At 39.3% G+C, this 20602-nt stretch overlaps 2 protein-coding genes across 3 annotated transcripts; one reads left to right on the top strand and one right to left on the bottom strand.

Annotated features, from left to right (window-relative positions):
- Window positions 1-4315: 4315 nt before the first annotated feature.
- LOC120807038 (uncharacterized protein C6orf132 homolog) lies at window positions 4316-13690 on the top strand. Its single transcript, XM_040158669.1, has 5 exons — window positions 4316-4520; window positions 7062-7150; window positions 9858-9945; window positions 10615-12586; window positions 12694-13690. The coding sequence occupies exons 1-5, from the start codon at window positions 4442-4444 to the stop codon at window positions 12785-12787; spliced, it is 2322 nt and encodes a 773-aa protein (XP_040014603.1). The 5' UTR covers window positions 4316-4441; the 3' UTR covers window positions 12788-13690.
- A 2999-nt stretch (window positions 13691-16689) lies between these two features.
- Window positions 16690-20337, bottom strand: wdr77 (WD repeat domain 77). Of its 2 annotated transcripts, none has more exons than XM_040116396.1 (10): window positions 19896-20337; window positions 19277-19462; window positions 19047-19188; window positions 18844-18893; window positions 18212-18282; window positions 17985-18042; window positions 17619-17684; window positions 17426-17534; window positions 17277-17345; window positions 16690-17181 (listed from the first exon to the last, which is right to left on the bottom strand). In XM_040116396.1, exons 1-10 carry the CDS (start codon window positions 20002-20004, stop codon window positions 17034-17036), a joined length of 1008 nt encoding a protein of 335 aa, XP_039972330.1. In that variant the 5' UTR covers window positions 20005-20337; the 3' UTR covers window positions 16690-17033. The 2 variants fall into 2 exon arrangements, with proteins under 2 accessions (XP_039972330.1, XP_039972329.1); XM_040116395.1 differs by having other exon boundaries at window positions 17619-17690; window positions 19896-20336.
- Window positions 20338-20602: the final 265 nt, after the last annotated feature.

A 20602-nucleotide genomic window follows, 5' to 3' on the forward strand; every position in this document is an offset into this window, starting at 1 on the left:
GTCAGTGGATCACTTTAGAGCCTCTTAAAGCTCCTCCATCTGCTGTCAGACACACTGCGACTGGCTGCTGGATAACTGGACTGGACAGGGGCAGCAGTAGGCTCCAGTTCGAACATCCCCTGCCACTGAAAGCATTTGATTTTACAAAAATGTTCAGCGCCACCGTGCTGTCTTAGTAACGGTACACATTCTTCCACACAATACATTTGGTTCAGATATCGTCTGTGGTTTCATTGACATTTGCGACCGATCCAAACCTCAACATAAAAGAATGGAAAGGGTTTTCTGACTTTTTGGTCTTCATTTCGTTTTACTTTAGTGTCTGTAGACGTCAATTATATTTGTGCTCATTTATGATTTTTCTAATGCACAGGTCAGGGCCTGTATGATTTATGGCTAAAATTACATGGAAAGCATCAATGGATTAGAGAAAATGCTGTACACTGGTGCCATTACTGGCACAATCCGCCATCAGGACACTGCCATGTTTCAATAGAACGTCATAAAATGTTTATTGACTGTGTAAATTGGCTTTATTTGTTTATATGCAATTAAAAGATATTATAAGATATAAAAGAAACATTTTCTTCACCATTCATAAATTGTTATCAGTGTGGTTCTCCTCACCAAATAAGCATATCTGGCAATAAGTAAATTAATAATTGAATAATAAAATGAAAGAATGACCCAGTGTGTGTTTCATGATATCCCTAAATAGCGCTGAGCTGTGTAATAAGACTCTATTTATGATAAGAATTTATTTGTTTTGCCCTTTTCAATACAGGTAACAAATTGCTTCACAACAGTCAATATAAAACAGACCAACAGAACAGAAAGTAAAATTAAAATAAACATCACACCAATTTTTTTTTTTTTTGACGAGTGAAATAAAACAGGGAACTGACTCTGCAAGTCTGATTTCCTCTGGCAGGTTAATCCAAAGTTTAGGGACCCTGACAACAAAGGCCCTGTTTCCTCTGGTTTTCATCCTAGAACTTCTAATGGCCAGCAACACTCCACCAGAGGATCTCAGACTGCGTCCTGGCTCATAGGAGGATAAAAGCTCAGAAATATAGGGATTTCTGACTATTTAGGGAGTTGCAGTAGTTGAGGTGGGAGGAAACAAAAGCCTGGATGAGTTTCTCCAGATCTGTGGCTGGAATAAAAGACTTAACCTTCTCAAATACAAAAACATGACGGAACAACTTTCTTTATCTGGGGTTCAAAACACAAGTCCTGATCAAAAATTACACCAAGATTTTTGGCTGAGGACTTAACATAATTTTCCAGTAAATCTAGGTTTGCTATGATTTGAGTTCTTTTTGTAGGGTGACCAAGTACCGTGACCTCAGATTTGGTATGAGTTAATGGGAGGAAGTTGTTTAACATCCAGTATTTTCTTTCAGCAACACACTTATGGAGGGTTGCTATGTTAAACTGGTCACCGGTATGTATGTATGTTCAGCATTGCGAGGCAGATAAAGCACTGAAAGTTCTTGCCAGCACATTCTTCACATTTCAGACAGCATCAGTCGGCATGATGAACTCAGACCAAGGACAGTGGAACTGGATGGACCGGTTTGGTTTGTCGCCAGGACAACTGAGGCTTAGGTGTGACTGACAGACTTGACAGAAACACCATGTGATTGTAGCCAACGGGGAAAGAAAAGACACAGACTGGCTTTCTGGACAGAGTGAATATTAAATAAAATATGCTATTAAGCAACTGAAAGCATGAGGCAAAAACTGCTCCTACTCAGATTCACTTCCTTAATTACAATTGATATTTTGAATATATATGTTAGAATTTATATTTGTCATCCTCTATTTAATATCATTCAGTTGATGGAAATAGATCCATTTTCTTTATTAGATTATTACTAGGTTAGTAAGATTCATGGATCTGTACAAGCCAGTGGTGGAAGAGGCGTTCAGATCCTTTAGTTAAGTAAAAGCAGTGATACCACAAAGTAAATAAATGCAAGCAAAATACACTCATTATGCAACATGGCCCCTGTAATTGTCATAAAACTATGTTTTACTCTTGGATTACTATTCCTTTAAATGAAACAATTTTCTTCTTTAACTTAATGCTGAGTGAAGGGAACAGTGAATGCGTGATCATCTTATCAAAAAAGATTTGTGCCAATACTACATTCTTTCAACAGAAAAAAAAACTTACTATCCACTCACTATCTTTGTCTTGAGCTTTCATCCAAATCAGCCGTTCCGTTTTTATAGTAGTTTTGAAGTATGTAGTGTGTTTGTTGTTATACAATTGTTCAAATAGTAGCAACAAATAGTTCTAATCCCTAAAATAATGCATAAGTATCAAAGTATTTAGACAATTTTTGTTTTATCAGTATCATCCAGACCTACTGTCAGATCATCATATTTGCTTTTAGGATATTTCCCTGCGTAATCATTCCTAACTTGCCATTTTAATGTTAAAGCCGGTCAAGGTGGACCTTTAGTTAGACCACTAAATACTGTATAATGTTTAATATACTACATATCACAGGTTTATAAAATCTTAAAGTAGAAAGTAACTACTAGCTTTAGCTTTGAAATAAGAGGAGTGGAATAAAAAGTACGATATTTCCCTCTGTAATGTAGTGGCGTAAAAGTATAAAGTGGCAGAATTTGAAAATACTCAAGTAGAGTAAAAGTACTAGAGAACTGTACTGACTACAGTAATTGGCCCCTGTAATTGTTATAAAACTATGTTTTACTCTTGGATTACTATTCCTTTAAATGAAACAATTTTCTTCTTTAACTTAATGCTGAGTGAATGAGTAAATGTACTTAGTTACTTTCCAGTCCTGATATCAAACTTTGTCTTGTAAAACACTGGGTGTCAGCTGTAAACAACCAAACTGTGAACCTCCATAGCTCTGAGTCCACAAATAACCAAAGATCCTCGTTTAGCTCAGATGTAGAGCAGGTGAACGGTGTTGGAGGGTCTCTGTCAGGGGGGAGCTTACCCTGAGCTCTAGAGGACTGTTGATCCTCTTTAGCCTCTTCAACATCATCTTTACAGTTATCCTGCTTACATAAGTCACACGCTTCATCACCCTTAGGTAAATATTGACATGGCATATCTGAGCGATGGCAAAGATTTTTCATAAAGATAAGAAAAAAATGGATTCATAAGAAAATGGATTGTTTCAACCTTAATTAATAATTAACTGAGCAAATACCCAAAGGAATAAATAGCATACCACTGGCCGATTTGTTATGATGAGATTTCAGACAGACATTAAATGCAGAGAACATATGTTTCCAGTCCTGGCTGGATTACAGTGGCTCCTATTCATTTCAGGGTTTCGTTTAAGATTCTTTTGATGACTTTTAGATCCCTCCTTGGTTTGGCTCCACTATATCTCTTTGATATTTTTTAACCAATTGTAGTTAAAAGCTCCACAGTCCAGGCTCAGGACAAAAGGGGACCATGGTTTTACTATTTTACCTCCAAGACTGCACAACTCCCACTATCAGGTCATCTGAGTCTGTGCCAGATTTGTGTTCTTTCTTCTTTTAATTATTATTTTTGCTTTATTTCTCCGTATTTGACCATTTGCTGAATGTCTTGTTGTATTTCATGATATTTAACGCGTACCTGTATATCACCCAGTGATGGAAGTTGCATTCAGATCATTTCAGCAAAGTACATGTAGCAATACCGCACCATAACCTTACTCAGTGACATGTAAAAGTCCTCAATTAAAACTGCATTTAGATAAACGTACATATGTACTATCAGAAAAATGTACATAAAGTATAAAAAGGTAAAATACTTGGTCTGCAAAATGTGTCCTGCCAGTGTTATATTATTATGTTATTGGATTATTATTATTGAAGTATTAACATGTAAGCAGTGATGTAATGTTGTACTTGTAAGGTTGGGGCTGGCCATAGTTTGCCTCTGGAATGTGGTTTAGCGCACGTATAAAGGGGCCGTGGATCATTTTAAAATTCTGATGGTTCCTCCACTGTTACAGTCAGCGCGGCCAAGTTTGAGGACCACAGTGCCTTGAAGTGAAGAAGAAGAAGAAGACGATGACGACGACAGACTCATCTCGGGGCTCATTTCGAAGCATGAGCAGTGAGAGCGCACCGGGCAGCCCCTTCCGTGCGCGCAGGCCCACGCAGCCGAGATCTGTGCTGCAATGCCGCTGAGAGTCGGGCGAGCCGGAGGCCTCACCTGCTGGGAGTGTTCCAGCAGGGAGGTACGGTGAAAGGGGAGTGGGCGGGGTTAGCTCCATTTTCTCCAAGTTTGCACCAAATCACTGGAAACAGGTTTACCTGGAGCTTGGCGGTGCACCTGTCGCGGAAGTAGCTCACCTACGCTTTACCTCGGATTTACCCGCATTATCAAAAATGTCTCCGTAGGCCCTGCCGAACCGCACCGTCATATCTACACATTAACTCATCAATAATCATGAAGAGGGGAACGCTGAACTTTCTGGGTCGAAAGAACCAGTCTCTTTTCGACACTAATATCAAAATCAAGGACATGGGTGAGTACACTGCTTACGGGGCCCATACTGTAGGCTATAATGGAGATTATGTATCTACAAGAAGACTAACACGACCTGCTGTTGACATGGACAAAAGTGCCCTTTTCCACGAAGCTGACACGTGTAGACTTCATATACGATTATATACGTGGCCCATAAAAGAAATCTCAGCAATATTTAGTATGTTCAATTATATGTGCAGGTGGCAGCAGGGGTCACCAAGGGAATGTGATCCAGCCATGAAAAACCTGGTTTTTAATGTTACTCTTCTGCCTGAATCTGGATGACCTTGCATATCTGGCTTCATACCGACCCGTCTCTGTCCGTCTGTAATTTGGTTTCAATTAGCGTAGTTTGCCTTAACATTGCTTGGAGGAAATAAGGTACTTAGGTGCAGCAGTCAGCCAAGATGAGAAATCGTGTAACTGGATATCCCTGAAGACCCAATAAAACGTTATCGGAATTATGTCTAAAACAGCTGCTTCCAGTGTATTTGTCTGAGTGATTAGTACAGTTCTGGCCTGTTTACAGACAGGTTTGAATGTACCTTACGTGAATATAAGTGATCTGTACTCTCAGATACACACAGAAAAAAAAAAATCATACCTACTGGTGATTTTGGAATCACCCCAAAATATTACAGGTGAAGCAAATATGAAGATCTGGCTGCAGTGCGGGATGGTCATGATGAAATCAAGCATCACATTACTTGTGTGTAAAAACCTTGATATATAATACGCTGTTTCAGGGATTGGAGCCACGGTATTTATCAATACTATGAGAACTTAGTATAAAAGCATGTGTATGCAGCATACATGCATACTGTAACAACTGAGCAAACTCAATCCTGTGAGGAAGACTATGAGATGTGGTTGAAAGCTCTAGGAAAAGCTAGTAAATGGACCTTGAGTTTAATATTTTTTTTTTCTTTTGCTCAAACTATAAGAACATAGTATTTGCACTAGACATCTCTCACTAGTAAAGTGATCGATGCCAATGCATTCACTCAACATTTAAACAGTAAAAAACAAAAGTTGGATCGCTTAAGTGTCATGCAGCCCTCAAGACCAGGAAAATTATATAATACGGTGGCTCAAATCTACTCTCAGGTGTTGATAGGGCTTCCTGATTAAGGGTGCCCAACTCTATGTGACATTTGTTCCATTCGATTGGTGAGAGCAGGAAACAAGAGCAATTGCTATGCAAAGTCGCAACATGAGAGAGAACATTTGTCTATTTAAATCAGACAAATGCACAATAGGGAAACTAATAATTTGGTTAGACTGGTTTAACACCTTGGCCCATTCTGTCTCTAGTTGTTCAGACTCCCTTACTTGTTTTATTCCTTCTTTTTTTATCTTTAGTCTAAAGCGCGTGAACATCATAGGTACAACATGATTAGGTGAGGAAAAACACTTTGCTTTCCTGCCTTGTTTGCAGTGTCAAACCCTTTGGTTGCTCTCTCCTCAGCCCTGATGAAAAGCGCTGCTACAGAGGGCTGACAGAACGTGCAGACTAAGTGCCTCTCAGTGACAAATGTCTTTCATCAGTCACTTATTAGACAAACAACATGACTGACAATGGAATGGCAGCAAAGGAATGTGTAGCTTCTAAATGTCTTTTCTCCAACCAACCCCAAGGATCTCTGATATTATCAGTTACCGTGTAGTTCAGCAGAATGGTTTTTCAGCTTGTTTATACTTCTACATTGAAAGTTCGAGGGAGGTAAATTTAGTTATTGGCTAATGTCCAACGAAGATGTAAGAAAGTCCATCAGGCCATTTTTTTGGACCATCATTCCAGTAACTCTGCAGAATAATATGAATAATCTCTTTGCCACTTTGGCTTCAAAATACAGGAACAGGAACATTTTATTTTCAGTACGATGTATAAATATGTAAACAACTTTAAATGCATTAAAATATCAATCTTTAGCTATTGTGAAGCCATTTCTTTTAAACTGAATGAAAATATATACAATTCATTCAATGTAACTTGAAAGGACTATTCTAAGTATTTAAAATTCCTGAAGTCAGTTACAAATGTGCAAAGCTTCTTAACAGGCAGTTTATTTATCTATTTGGACTTTATTGTGTTTTATGCTACAAGTTGTGTTGCTGTTATTAAGTTGAGTTGCCACTTTAACTGAGTTTTCCCTTCAGCACAATGTCGAAATGTAAATAATGGTTACAGTCATCTGTACAGCTGTACATAACCATTTAGTTGTCAGCAACAAAATTATAGCAGCACATGGGATCACACAGTAGATTATCATCTTGACTGACAGCTACTAAGAGGCCACTTCGGTGCATTCAGTATCTCATTACCTGCACAATGACCAGAATGTGCTAATCCAAGAGGAACAATAGACAGTGGACGTCAGTGCAGTTTCGGAGGGCCACTGTGTCTCACTCCAACTCCATCATTTGTCCTTTCTGGCCAAATTATTCATAGAGGTTTGAGCAGAAATTGAATGGCTAATACGAAACATCGAAACTCTGCTATAAGAGGATAATAATGCTCTGCTTTTTATTTCCTCAGACCGTGTGGAGCTGGTACTGGATTCACCAGCGATCCCTGAGTCAGGGACTGCCAGTGTGCGGGCCAGACCCACCGTCAAGCATCACGCTGTGAGTATTTCAGTAAAGCCAAGTGCTAGATATACTGTAGATACTCACACTTATTATTCAGTTTCTCTCCACCCTGCCGTTTACCTGCTGTGTAGGGATTACTTATCTTAAATCCGAATCTGCAGAACTGCACAGATGCAAATGAACTGATAATGGACAGTTTATTGTTTGGCAGAGTGAGTGTGAATCTTAAAAAAAGCACTGGGCCATAACAGGCATGAATCTAAAAAACTGGTCTAAGTTGAGTAAAACTTATTTACTTCAACTTAAGTCCCGTGTCTGTTGAGGTTGGACCTGTTTGTCTGTTCATTGAAAGTCTTTAAGCAGAACTGCAGAATAACTTTCCTCTCTAGTACCTACCATTCACTCTCATGTGATGATAGTGAGTGATAATACCATGTTGTCCACGATAAAGATGGTATCACCATACAGGCTATTCTGCAGTGCATACTGTAACATACTGAGAGACAAGAAATAAAACAGTGACATGATATTTCAAAAAGCAAGAATCAGTTATTAACAGTACCTTATTATATACACCGAGTGCATAAAGAAGTGATTTCAGTTTCATAGAATTTCAAAAATGGACATTTTAAATAAAAAATTACCGTCAAAAAATAACAAATTACAATGTTGAGTCAGTCATAAATTTAACAGCAATAACTATACTCACTGCCAGTGATTGTTAATACAGCACCATGCCATTAGTAGAAAAAATTACTTGACTATTTCCATTTGATGCTACTTATACTTCTACTCCTTTACATTTCAGAGGGAAATATTGTACTTTTTTACTCCACTACATTTATCTCACCAGTAACTACTTTACAGATTAAGATTTTACATACACAACATATGATAAATTTATTAAACAAAATACATTGTTAAAAATTAAACTAGTGATTCCCAATATTTTGAGTTGTGTACCCCTATATAAAAATTAGTGTCCAGTTGGGTTCCCTTATGTACAGTACAACGCTCACTGGGGCCACTCTGAATCATAATACACACATTTGTGATTGATACTTTAAGTAAATTTTGCTGATAATACTTTTGTACTTTTACTTAAATAGAATTTTGAATGTAAGACTTTCAACTTGTAATGGAGTATTTTTACATTGTGGCATTGGTACTCTTAGTCAAGTAAAATAACCCAATACTTCTTCCATCGCTGTGTATCACAAGGTTATTGCCATATATGCAAGTTTTAACTTTTAAGTGGTTTGGAAAGATTTACTTGTACTCATAGCACTACATTAGCAGTCCATATGACTGTCAGCAATCCTATCATCAAAATGCAGGTATAAACAAAGAGCTAATTTATGCTGTGGTTCACACACCTCAGTGTTTGGGAGTGTTCTGTGAATGCGTCTGTGGCATGTTTTGGATGTGGCACACCCAATAGCAAATGGGTCAGACAGCGCAGACTGCTGCCACAGATGAACGTGAGTCATAACACAGGGAACATACAGATGAAATCAAACTGGGTCGTATGCCATCTTTAGTGACACGCCCTCGGCCTGTGGTGCACTGTTCATACTTTTCCAAAAAGTACAAAAATATCCTATGATTACAAGCGAGAGTGAAGTCATTCTAACTGTGATTTCAGGCATACGTCTAAATTATTTTTATTTTCAAACATTTTTCCCTTTAAAAATTTTTCACTCAAAGGGCCTGCAGCAGATTTACATCAAGAGTTACAGCAGTAAAAATATGTTATGTGTTGTTGGAAATATTTTCTGCCCTTTTGAAGGTGAGATTACCTGTTAAATTTCATGGACTCGTATTGTGTCAACACAGTCTGTGTTTATCTTTGGTGGCGTTTGGGCCATGAAGAGAACAGCAAATCTCATCGTCTGTGTCTTTTTTTTGACACACACACACACACACACACACACACACACACACACACACACACACACACACACACACACACACACACACACACACACACACACACACACACACACACACACACACACACACACACACAGACAGCCTGCAATTTTCTCAGCCAGGCCCAGTTTAACACTTGACAGTGTGATGAATAATAGATTTATCCTCTGATTCACCAAGTACTCCTCATGAGTGAAGTATGTGAGAGTGTTGTGTACAAAAAATGATTCCATAGCAACATGTCACCTCCAGTTTCATTGTGACAAACCTTAAAGATTAGTCTTACAATAAAGACTATTTGGAAAGAGACATTAGAGACAATTCACAGATTTTAGTATAGAGTAATAAGTTGTAGTTAAATACTGAGTTACAATTTATTTCAGAATATACATTGTATTATATTTACTGCAATGATTCTTTTTTTAAAAACAGGTTTAACTAAAAGTATTTGAAAATAATGCAAACTGAACTGTCATGCACAAGTTTCCTCATCATAACAAGACCTTAGAGCAAATAAGATGATTTGGAAGCAACTTTTGTTCTTTTGATACTAATAATGTAACAAGTATTGAACATGATTGCCTGTTTTCAAGGAACATTGTGCGCTGCAATGGCTAAGAACTGGTTTGTTCACTCCAGGAGTGAATAGTTGCCAGAAAAAAAAAGAAAACAAGAAAAAAAACTCTTTTCAGTACCTCTAGAACAGGATGTAGAGTTTATTTAACTTTACCATTGTTCTTGAATCACGCTTTGTTTCTTGTGTTTCAGAAATATCAACAGTCTGATGGTGTTTTCTTTTTTTTTTCCACAGTCATCTGATAATTTTCAAGGGTTTGCTGTTCCAACACCCAAAGTCCCCCTCCTCCCCCCTGTCAAAGGTCCAAAGGCCAATGGTTCAGGTGAGCGTCCGACTACTTCAGTTATGTACTTTAAGTTTAACGCGGCAATGGCTAGAAATCTTTTATTTACTCTCTGAAGGACCCAGATCATTTTTGGTGCCTTCACTCAGACTCAGTTGATAGATCGCAGCAATCAGAATGACTCTATAAAGGGTTGAAAATGTAGAACAGGTAAATGTTTGTCCAGGCAGTTGCTCACTAACCCTCCTGCATGTTTCCAAACAGTCATACCAGCTGGCAAGCATATTTACAGAATGGGCGTGTTTGCATTGCATAGAAAGACGTAGATCCCATTCATTTAATTTAAGGTGTGAGCAATTCTGAATTTAAGTAAGATCCTCATCTTAATTGTTTATCGGGCTTCAAACTCATTTCAGCAATTAAACCTTTCTGATACTTTATGATAATTGTAGTTATTTTTCCTTTTTAGGATTTTTGCTTTTATTGTCATTTACACACACAAGTGAATGTGGCATTGTTGATGTACAGGAAAGCACCTGATCATATCCAGAATTATTCTAGGAATTTTATTGTATTTTTACTATCTTATTGAAATACTAAAAACTTCTCGCATAGTATTCAAAATTTATATTGTATATAAATGCTTTAAACATGGGGCACAACAGTACCAAACTTTTCTCAGTTATTCTCTCTTCTCTTCTTTTGCAGTCGGTGGAGATCAGTTGACCAATGGATCAGTTATATCTGTGCCTGACCTTGTGGAGGGGGAAATATTTGTTCCTCCCCCTCCCTCTATGGCACCTCCACCCCCTCCAGGGACTTTTATCCTTCCTCCACCAGACTTCATGGGTGTACTCAACAGTCCAGACCTGGCAACCCTTCAGCCTCCTTCCATGCCGGCTCCAAAAACCACTTTGCTGGCACCAGCCGTGGAGGAAGATTTAGCCTTATTAAAACCGCCACTAATGGCTCCACCAAAGCCTCCATCTATAAACTCTTCTGGCTCTGCATCATCCATACCCATTTCTAGTCCACCATCAGCCAAAGTTCCTGGGCATCCAAAATTTGCCCCACCAGAGCCCCCTACTGAAAAGCAATACAAGACTCATAAGACACCACCTCCAAAGCCTGTTAGATTGTCCTCTATCTCCAACCTTGACTTGCCACCACAGACTCCTGCCCCACCGCCCCCTGTGCAGACACCCACACTCTCCACCTTTAATCCCCAAAACACAGCGAAGCTTTACAATGTTCCTAAAACCTCAGTTCTCAGTGGGTATGAGAATCGTGACACAAGACCCAAGCAGATGTTACTCCTGGAAGATTCTGGGTCTGTTAACTCTGCCATAGTGCTTGTCCAGGTGGAAGGGAAAGTCCCTAAAGTGGCTACACCATCTAAACCTGATTCCAAACACATACAGGAGCTGAAGGAGAACTCACAGAATACCCAGCCCTCTCAACCACCAAACAAGGAGGCTAACACACGGACAGTTTCAGAACAGCCAGAAATAGCCAAACTGCTCAGAACTTCACCTCAGAAGTCACCACAGCTTCAGAAAACGAACAGTTCTCACGTTAATTCAGAGCCCAACAAGGACAAAGGATTTCTAAGTCAAAGTTGTAAATTCAGTCCGTTATTAGATCGTAAACTACGCAACCTTAAGAGTAGCGAAACTAATGGGGCACGAGAGGGACCTGCAGCTTCTCCGCTGGCTCTTTTAATGGCAGCTAAAGAAAGAGAGAAACACAGATTGACTCAATCCCTGTGGCAGGAAAACAGTGTTAAGGAGAACGAGCAGCTGAGCACAAGCATTCAGCCGAGTGACTCTAGCCCCAATTCCTTTGTTATTGTCCCAAGGTCAAGCTCATCCTCTTCTCTTACAGCTCAAGAAAGAATACAGGAGAGTCCAAACTCTGTCAGTCCTGTGGAACACACGCATTCAATTCAGGCTTCAGAAAAATTCAGCAGTCCTGCACTGGTCAGGGATCAGATGCCATCTACCGGTCCAGTTCTCAGTAGGATCACAGCAGCTGCATCTCCAACTGCAACCAACCTGGTTGAACAGAAACAAAATGCAAAACAAAGCCCCCCAAAGACTCAATCTGCACATCCTGAGGATAATAAAGAGGAGTCAAGCATGCCATTACTCCCTCCTCCTCCAGAATTTGATGATTTAGAAGAGATTATGGAGCCCCCTCCTTCCATCCGTCCACCTGACCCTCCCGTGAAAAAAGCACCAACACCAACTGTGAGCCCTCCTCCTCCACCTCCGGTTCCATCCCTTTCTCCAAAATCTAAATCCCCTGCAGCACCAAAATACCTACCTCCTGACATCAATGTCAAACCAAAGGCTCAAGTCCAGACAAAACCCCAAGTGGCCCCTACTCAGCTACCATCGACTCTTTCGCCAAGTCAGGCCACACTCCTGAGCATCTTACAAAAGAAGATGTTGGAAATGGACCACAAAATGGCCCCGGTGAAGGAGGCAGAGTCCAGTCCTGATGACTGGAGTGCACCCCTGTCTGATGAGGACAATAAGGTCCCTGTTGTCCACAGAACCACACCACAGAGCAAGAATTACCCTGTGGTCAACAAAGCAGCAAACGTGGACATGCGGGAATTGGAGGGTAAAGTGGCCAAAAAATATCAGGAAACATCCTCGATGAAAGTTCCCACCAGGTAAGACTTTCAGTGCTCAAACATGACAAACTCACATTTTAAGTCAATAAACCCATTCTTTGGGTGTAGTATCCACTCATAATCCTGAATGTCGTCTTCTTTTTCAGCAATGGACCATCAAAACATCAGTATGGTATGACCTTTACAGTTCGGCCTGGAACCAAACAGCCTATTACCCCTGTTAGTAAAGGGGAATCTTAAAAATCTGTGGAGATTACACACATCTATACACACACATTAAATGTGATTGTATAATGTGATTTTGTATTAGCAGGATTTTGTACAATGGGGAAAAAGCACTTTGAACTAATGAGTTACATAAATGGGGTTGGCGAATATGTCAAGAATGTCTCATAACAATTGTCTACTCAGTTATCAATGATGTAGTCTGAGTGTATTGGTCAGTCTCTGATGGACACACTGTCACTGTAAAATAATCAAGTCTCAATATTCATTACCCATGTGGCATTCATTAGTATAAGCGATATCTATTAATGAAATGTTTTGCGCTGAAGTTATTCTTAGCTGTAAACTATAAGCTGTAAGTGAATCTACATTATACGGTAATTTATAGATAATGAAAAGTCTTTCATAGATTTCTGTGTAATCTTGATTGTAAAATACAATAAGAATGTACAATGTAACTATTTTGGATCTTGCTGAAATTACAGGTCCCATAACTGCAATTTTATTTCACTGTTACATGTAAATTATGTAGGTCCACTGGAGCAAAGCCAACAGTAAATTCAGACAATTGTCAGAGCATGCTGATCTCTCATTAGGATTGTTTCTGATATTTATTGTTCTAGGAAATATTTTTACAATTGTGTATCAGTTATTTGCTGCGGTAAAATTTGTGTCAGCATAGCTAAACTCATGTTGTTATTGATGTACATATCACTTTGTATAAGATTAAAGTAGAATAATGTCTGAGTTACACCTTATCATGAAGGTTATGTAATCAAAATATCTAAAATATATTGGTCATAAAGTAAATCACAGTTTTTCATAAACACAAAATGTTATCCAAAAACCCCCTAACTGGGAAATTAATTAAAGTAGTAACTGCATGTTTTAATTCATTTTTTTTTAATAAAGTTTTTTGTGGACAGTAAAAAGTTCGTGTTAGTTTCAAGACGCCTTAGTCAACAAATTTTTTTTTTTTTTTTTTTTACAATGTTATGTTGCATACTTATGCCAAAATTATTTAAATTCATTTTTCAGTCAATCTACACTCAATACCTGATAATGACAAAGTGAAAACAGAATTTTAGAATTTTTCACAAATTTATTAAAAAGGAAAAACTCTAATATCAAACTGCCATAAGTATTCAGACCTTTTGTTATGACACTTGATTTTTAGCTCAGGTGCCTCCCATTTTTCTGATCATTTTTCTACACCTTGATTGGAGTCCACCTTTTGATTGACTGGACTTGATTTGGAAAGGCTCTCACCTGTCTATATAAGGTCTCAAAGCTGACAATGCATATCAGAGCAAAAACCAAGCCATGAGGTCGAAGGACCTGCCTGCAGAGCTCAGAGACAGGATTGTGTTGAGGCACACATCTAGGGAGGCTACCAAAAAAAAAAAAAAATTGTGCTGCATTGAAGGTTCCCAAGAGCACAGTGGCCTCCATAATTTGTCAAGGGAAGAAGTTTGGAACAACCAGGACTCTTCCTAGAGCTGGGTGCCCGGCCAAACTGAGCAATTGGGGTGAAGGGCCTTGTAAGAAAGGTGAAAGGGAACCTGATAGCCAGTCTGGCTGAGCTCCAGAGATCCTGTGTGGAGATGGGAGAAACGTCCCGAAGGACAACCTTCACCGTCACACTCCACCAATCTCGACTTTATGGCAGATTGGCCAGACAGAAGCCTCTCCTCAGTTAAAGACACATGAAAGCCACACGGAGTTTGCATAAAAGCACCTAAAAGACTCTCAGTCTATGAGAAACAAGATTCTCTGGTCTAATGAAACCAAAACGGAACTGTTTTTCCTCAGTTCTAAGCATCATTGTGATAGAAAACGAGAAGAATACGTGGCTTTATCATTTAAAGATAATTTTTAAAGAATTAACTTAAAACCAGATTCAGCTGAAACAGATAGTCTGTGTCTTATGGAACATGTAATGTAAACAGAAGGGCAAGGCTTCAGTCTCTTCATGACCAAAGATGGTAGTACTGTACTAGACTAGTATTGATTAATGAAGTTAAGTTGTTGAGCCCTTGGTTTCCTCCTTCCTATACATATGCATGTGACTGTATGTTTGGCAAATTGATCATTGGATGGAACATATGTTGATATGTACTGACGAACTAGAATGAGTTTCTTTGTTCTCTAGAAAACTGTAACAGATTAGGTTTGCTCTCTGTTCGGAGAGAAAGGGGTGTTTAGTTGACTTGTGTAAGTTGCTGTATCTTATTGATCAATAATACTCACATTAATATTCAAATCTGTCAGTGTCTGTGCTTTAGTTGTGTCTGTGTCCAGAGTGTTTACAGAATTTCCATCACATCATGTCTGGAGGAAACCAGGCTCCACTCATCACCTGCCAAAAACCATCCCAACGGTGAAAGATGGATATGGCAGCGTCATGTTGTTGGGGGTGTTTTTTCAGCGGCAAGGTCAGGGAGACTGGTCAGGGTTAAGGGAAAGCTGAACGGAACAAAGTACAGAGATAACCTTATTGAAAACCTAGTCCAAAGCCTCAGGATCTCAGACTGGGCAAGGGTTTACCTCCCACGAGGATAATTACCCTAACCACACATCCAAGACAACGTAGAAGTGGCCTAGGGACACCTCAGTGAATGTCCTTGAGTTGCCCAGCCAGAGCCCTGACTTGAACCCAATCGAACATCTCTGGATAGACCTAAAAATGGCTGGCAAAGGTCTCAATCCAACCTGACAGAGTCTTAGAGTATCTGCAGAGAAGTCTGGCAGAAAATCCCAAATCCAGGTGCGTTAAACTTATTGCGTCATACCCAAGAAGAAAAAGCTGTAATCACTCCCAAAGGTGCTTCCATTAAGTACTGTGTAAAGGGTCTGAATACTTATGTCAATCAGATTCTTCAGTTTTTCCTTTTTAATACATTTGCAAAAATTTCTAAAATTCTTTTTCTGCTTTGTCATTACGGGGCATTGAGTGTAGATCGATGAGGGAAAAAATTAATTTAAACAATTTTAGCATAAGGCTGCAACATAAAATGTGAATAAAGGGGTACGAATACTTTCTGAATGCACCATAGATCATCAGTTAAGTAAAAGACAAACCCTAAATCAGAAGCTGACAGCTCATCATACAATCAAAATGGTGCTGTGGTGCTTTTTTTGGCTCAAAATATATTTAAAAACTATATAATGCCTCAGAATTAAGGGACAAATACAAGTACCCATCATAAAATAACTGAAGAGCTGTGTTCTGGGAAATATTTATCTTATTTCATTTGTAGTGACAGAGGAAATTACCTTTTATAATGATAGCACCAAATGCAACAATAATAAGGCGATGTAAGGATAGAAATTGCTTCCAAAAATCATGAGCTAAAGGTGATATTTCCTGTTAAAACAGATGTAACCTGGCAAATGCAATACTGAGGAATAACAAGCTACCACTATGGTGTTCCAGTTTTTTCAATGCTGTTTGCATCACTACACATCCAAGGACATAAATTATTATGGCAACATTTACATTATTAGCCACACGACACATTGTGCTAGTGCCATGTGAAAATGGGTCTGGCACTACGTCAGTCCACAGATGAGCAGTGACACTTTATCTGCTACTGACTACTACTGTGCAAATCACACATGTAATCTTGTTAACTTCCGAGCCTACCGCCCACACTTGCCACACATGAACATATAACACACTGCCCTTTTGACCCAGTAGCGAGAAAAAGGGGCTCTGTCTCTGTGGCAATATATAGTATATGGCAATGGGGTTTTTTTTGTTTTTTAAAATTTATAAAGCCTCACCATTAACCCTCATAAACACAATGTACAATTCTTCTCATCCCCAGTACTTTCAAACTCCACTTTCTTCATATTAGTCTTGCAGTTGTCGGTATATAGTAGATTCCATGAGACACAAAGAAATGTCAAAATGCTCTTGCTATCACATTAAGTTACCTTTAATGTAAAATTATGCAATACAAATGGGTTGCCTCAAATGTAAATACACATGAATGGAAATGCTGCAGTATGAAAGAAGTGGAGAGAGAGAGACCATATCATAGAGTCGAGCAGTAATGTACCAAGGCCAAAAGAGGAGATATTAGGAGGTATAGTCCAGATATTGTGCACATAACTGGAATACTGAACGACAATGAAACCTTCAATCCATACCTCCTCACTAACAAATTTCACTTTTTAGATACACCCCTCAAAAATAGGGGGCAAGTTTACCAAGTTTAAACCGTGCTCTTCCAAGGTGTGTGACCATCTGCTAGGTCTAAGAGGAGGAGTTGGGAGCTCCAGCAACTGGATCCACCGTGTGGTGAAGCACAAGATGATCCCAGCCTACAGTTGTGAGGGTGTTAGAGCCACCCTGGACCCAGCACACTCCTCTGACAAAGTCCTGGTGTCGTTGATCTCTCAGTCTACAGCAGAAGAATATACAATTTTTAATTTTTTTTTTATATAAAGTAGTACAGGAGACTGACTAGATGTTTTAGTATGAAGTGCAAAGACTCACATTTCTCGCATCTCGGAGTTCATTACAGCAAGGGAGCAGTCATCACTAATGGCGGCTAGCAAGGGGGCACTGGAAATGAAAGAAAATGTTAGTTTTTGTAGAGGAGCACTATAAGGGTATAGTAAGACTGTAGAAGCATTTAGATTTACCTATGTGTGGAGAATGAGATCCCATTAACTCTGCGGCTGTGGACGTTCTCCACCCGGGCTGGCTCTGTTCCCAGGAAATCCTTCAAAGTCACTCTACCCAGCTCATCACCTGATGTACAATAAACATGATTAAAAATGCAGGGACCACCAGTTTAATGTCTCTGTCAGTCAATAATCTACTGCTGGACTTTACCAAAAACAACAGTGCTTCTGTGGTGGGGGTGCCAAGCTACAGTGGTAGGTGAGCAGCTGGGGGCCTCTGCATCTTAGAAAAAAAAAAGGAACAAAGACAGCAATGGAAGACGCATAATCGGAATGACATGGCTTGACAGGATGTAACACCATGAATTTTCCTACACAGACTATTAGATTCTAGGATCATCAGACACAAGGCTCAAGTCTTGTTAAAATCAGCCAAACCAACCACCACTAAGTAGCTGGTTCGACGCTTATCTGTCAGTGATATTTATTTCTGCTCTAGCAAAATGAATTCCAGCACTGTCAATAACCTGGCAAAAATGTCTGAGCCTGGTTGCTTAACCTGCAACAAGCTGCTCACCTATTCTTGATGCTGGCTTGTTTGGCTTCCTCCTGTCCCACATCAGCACACGGCCATCCTGGGGGATGGAGGATAACAACAGGTATAGTCTTACAGTTCTCTCTCTGCTCTTTTACAGTTGGTCCAACTTTTTTACTGCTGGACTATCTGTTGATACACATCATTTATCTAAAATCCTAGATGTTGTGTTCACAACAATGCATGCAAACTGCTGATCAGTATCTTACTTGACCACAGGAGATGAAGAGAGACTCGTCTGTAGGACTGCAGGCAACACACCTGACTGGCTGTGTGTGCACTGACGGAAGAAAAAACGTTAAGAGACATCTTCAGTTACGGTTTTTACCATCTTTATAATTGAGATTTTCTTTATCACTGCTGGCAGTAACATGACAAAATCACATTCTTCCAATAAGACCATTTATTATGCAATCACACTTTGTAAATCACTAGACAGCATTTAGCAGAACACTTCAAATCTATTTCAAAATAGAACATTTTAATCTCCATTAAAGTGCAAATAACATGTAATTATAGAACATATATAAAATGTGGAAAAAAGGACCATTTCACCATTTTAGTAAATAATTTTAAAAATTCTTAGAGCTGTACCAAAAAGAGAATCTGATATCTGTTTATAGCTTTTTAAGATATCCTGCAAATAAACAGGGGACACGTGACTCAAGGGAATGGTTCTTATGATTTACAAAGGGGTGATTTATTTTTACTTAATTTTAGGAGAATGACTTCCATTTAGTGATAAATATGAAATCCATAAAACTTTAACTGAATATAATTTGATTGGCTAACAAAGTTCAGCTCCTCTTATTCTCAGAGGAGTTCTGAGATATTCTCTTACCACTGTAGGTGGTGACAACCGTCTCCTGACTGAGATCCCATACTTTAATCCTGTAGTGAAGAAAAGGAAAAAGTTGCACTATGATAAAGAGTGGGATGAACAAGGTAACTAATAAAGTAACCAAAAAACAATCAACACTGAGTTTCATTCAGCAGTGACACTTCATGCAACTGTGTACGAATCCAATTAAAATACTATCTAACCTGCAATCCATGCTGCCAGTGACGGCACCATTCGTTGCAGTTATGGGGCTCACTGTGGTCACAATGTGGTCGTGCTCATGCTTGGTGAAGCGATTCACTAGCAGGCGCTCATCCTCCGCCAGTTCCCAGAGCTCTAATGCACCTGCACAATCAAACAAATCCAGTTTGCAATTTAAATCCCAAGCCCAGTGCTTGATTTATACATTAATTGCTGTGAAAGCGCTGCTTACCCGAATCTGATGCAACAACTACACCCTTTTCTGACACCCATTTGACATCTGTGACACCAGCCTCAGTCTGCACACCAGCTTTACAGAATCCCTCATTAGGGGCCTGCTCAGGGTCACTGTAGATCCACACAGATCCCTGCCAGCTCCTGCCAGTGAGGCTGGAGGCACCAAGCAGCAGGGTGCCATCTGAGAAGAGAGAAAAGCAGGAAAAAACAAACAAACAACAACAACAACAAAAACAGATATTAGCAAAGCACCAGTATTTTAATGCTGCCGTGGTAGTTGTGAGAATCGTTTAGATCCATTCCTCAGTTCGGCTAACATTCAGTCCACAGAGCAGCTCGCAATTAAGCTGTGAAATGCAATTTGACATGTTTGCTCATTATCTGACCATATGCACCACCAAAGCAAAGAACCGTGATGAGCTGCTGAGTATTTGCACCAACTCTGTAAATGAAAATGTCACTTATTTAACATTTTGTTCGGTTGTATGTAACTTCAAATTTAGCAGAACCTTGCACTTCAGCAAAGCTGTAAACAGAATCAGATTAATAGTAACCAACTAGCGGCACCGCGTGTTTACCGGTGTAACTTTCAGCTAGCCTGCCTTGTTACTTACCTGCTCTGTATTGCGCCGAGCACAGATGCTTCTCCATGCATGCTGGAGCATTGGGGGGTATGTTCCATCGATTTTCCTTGATCATGCTGGTATCCACTGCACTTTTCATTCAGAAATCGCACCTGACTTGCTCTGAATTTGCGAACAACTTTAGCGCGATTTCTACGTTAGCTAGCTAGCGTTACAGTTAGCTTACAGAGACACCACCGTTTTCGTCTTTGGCGTATTTGGGAAAAATTATAATTTATCGTGCTCCAAAAAACACAACGTACAAAGACTACAGTGTGCACTGCTGCTGAAGTTGTCGTTTCAAGAATGAATGAACGGGTGAAAAGCAACACATGGGACCGATGAATATACACTTCCTGCTCCGGGTCTTTTCTTCTTCGTTGATGTAGCAGCCTCTTCTCTTTTCTTCTTCTGATTTGACGGTTTACGGAAGGTGGTATTACTGCCATCTTAAGGAGTTAATTAGGCTCATTTGATTTATTTGATTTTTAATGTCATGAAGAACACACACACACACACACACACACAAACGTTACACTTGTGCTACTGTTTCACAGAAAAACAAAGAAAACAATCGAAACAAAACAAAACAGATCAAATCCAACATAGGACATGGATATGTTATGACAAAAATGATCTAATTCAATAAAATTAATCAAGCTACAAATATACTTTGACACAAACAACTTGTTATGCAT

This window comes from Xiphias gladius, chromosome 21, assembly GCF_016859285.1.
Source record: "Xiphias gladius isolate SHS-SW01 ecotype Sanya breed wild chromosome 21, ASM1685928v1, whole genome shotgun sequence".
Classification (NCBI taxonomy): Eukaryota; Metazoa; Chordata; class Actinopteri; order Istiophoriformes; family Xiphiidae; genus Xiphias; species Xiphias gladius.

Coding starts and splice junctions, on each gene's coding strand:
- LOC120807038 (XM_040158669.1), top strand. CDS start 4,442: ATGAAGAGGGGAACGCTGAACTTTCTGGGTCGAAAGAACCAGTCTCTT. Junction 7,151..9,857: donor CCACCGTCAAGCATCACGCT/GTGAGTATTTCA, acceptor TTTTTTCCACAG/TCATCTGATAATTTTCAAGG. Junction 12,587..12,693: donor TCGATGAAAGTTCCCACCAG/GTAAGACTTTCA, acceptor CTTCTTTTTCAG/CAATGGACCATCAAAACATC.
- wdr77 (XM_040116395.1), bottom strand. CDS start 20,004: ATGAAAAGTGCAGTGGATACCAGCATGATCAAGGAAAATCGATGGAAC. Junction 19,189..19,276: donor AGTTGTTGCATCAGATTCGG/GTAAGCAGCGCT, acceptor TTGATTGTGCAG/GTGCATTAGAGCTCTGGGAA. Junction 18,894..19,046: donor ACTGGCAGCATGGATTGCAG/GTTAGATAGTAT, acceptor TCTTCACTACAG/GATTAAAGTATGGGATCTCA.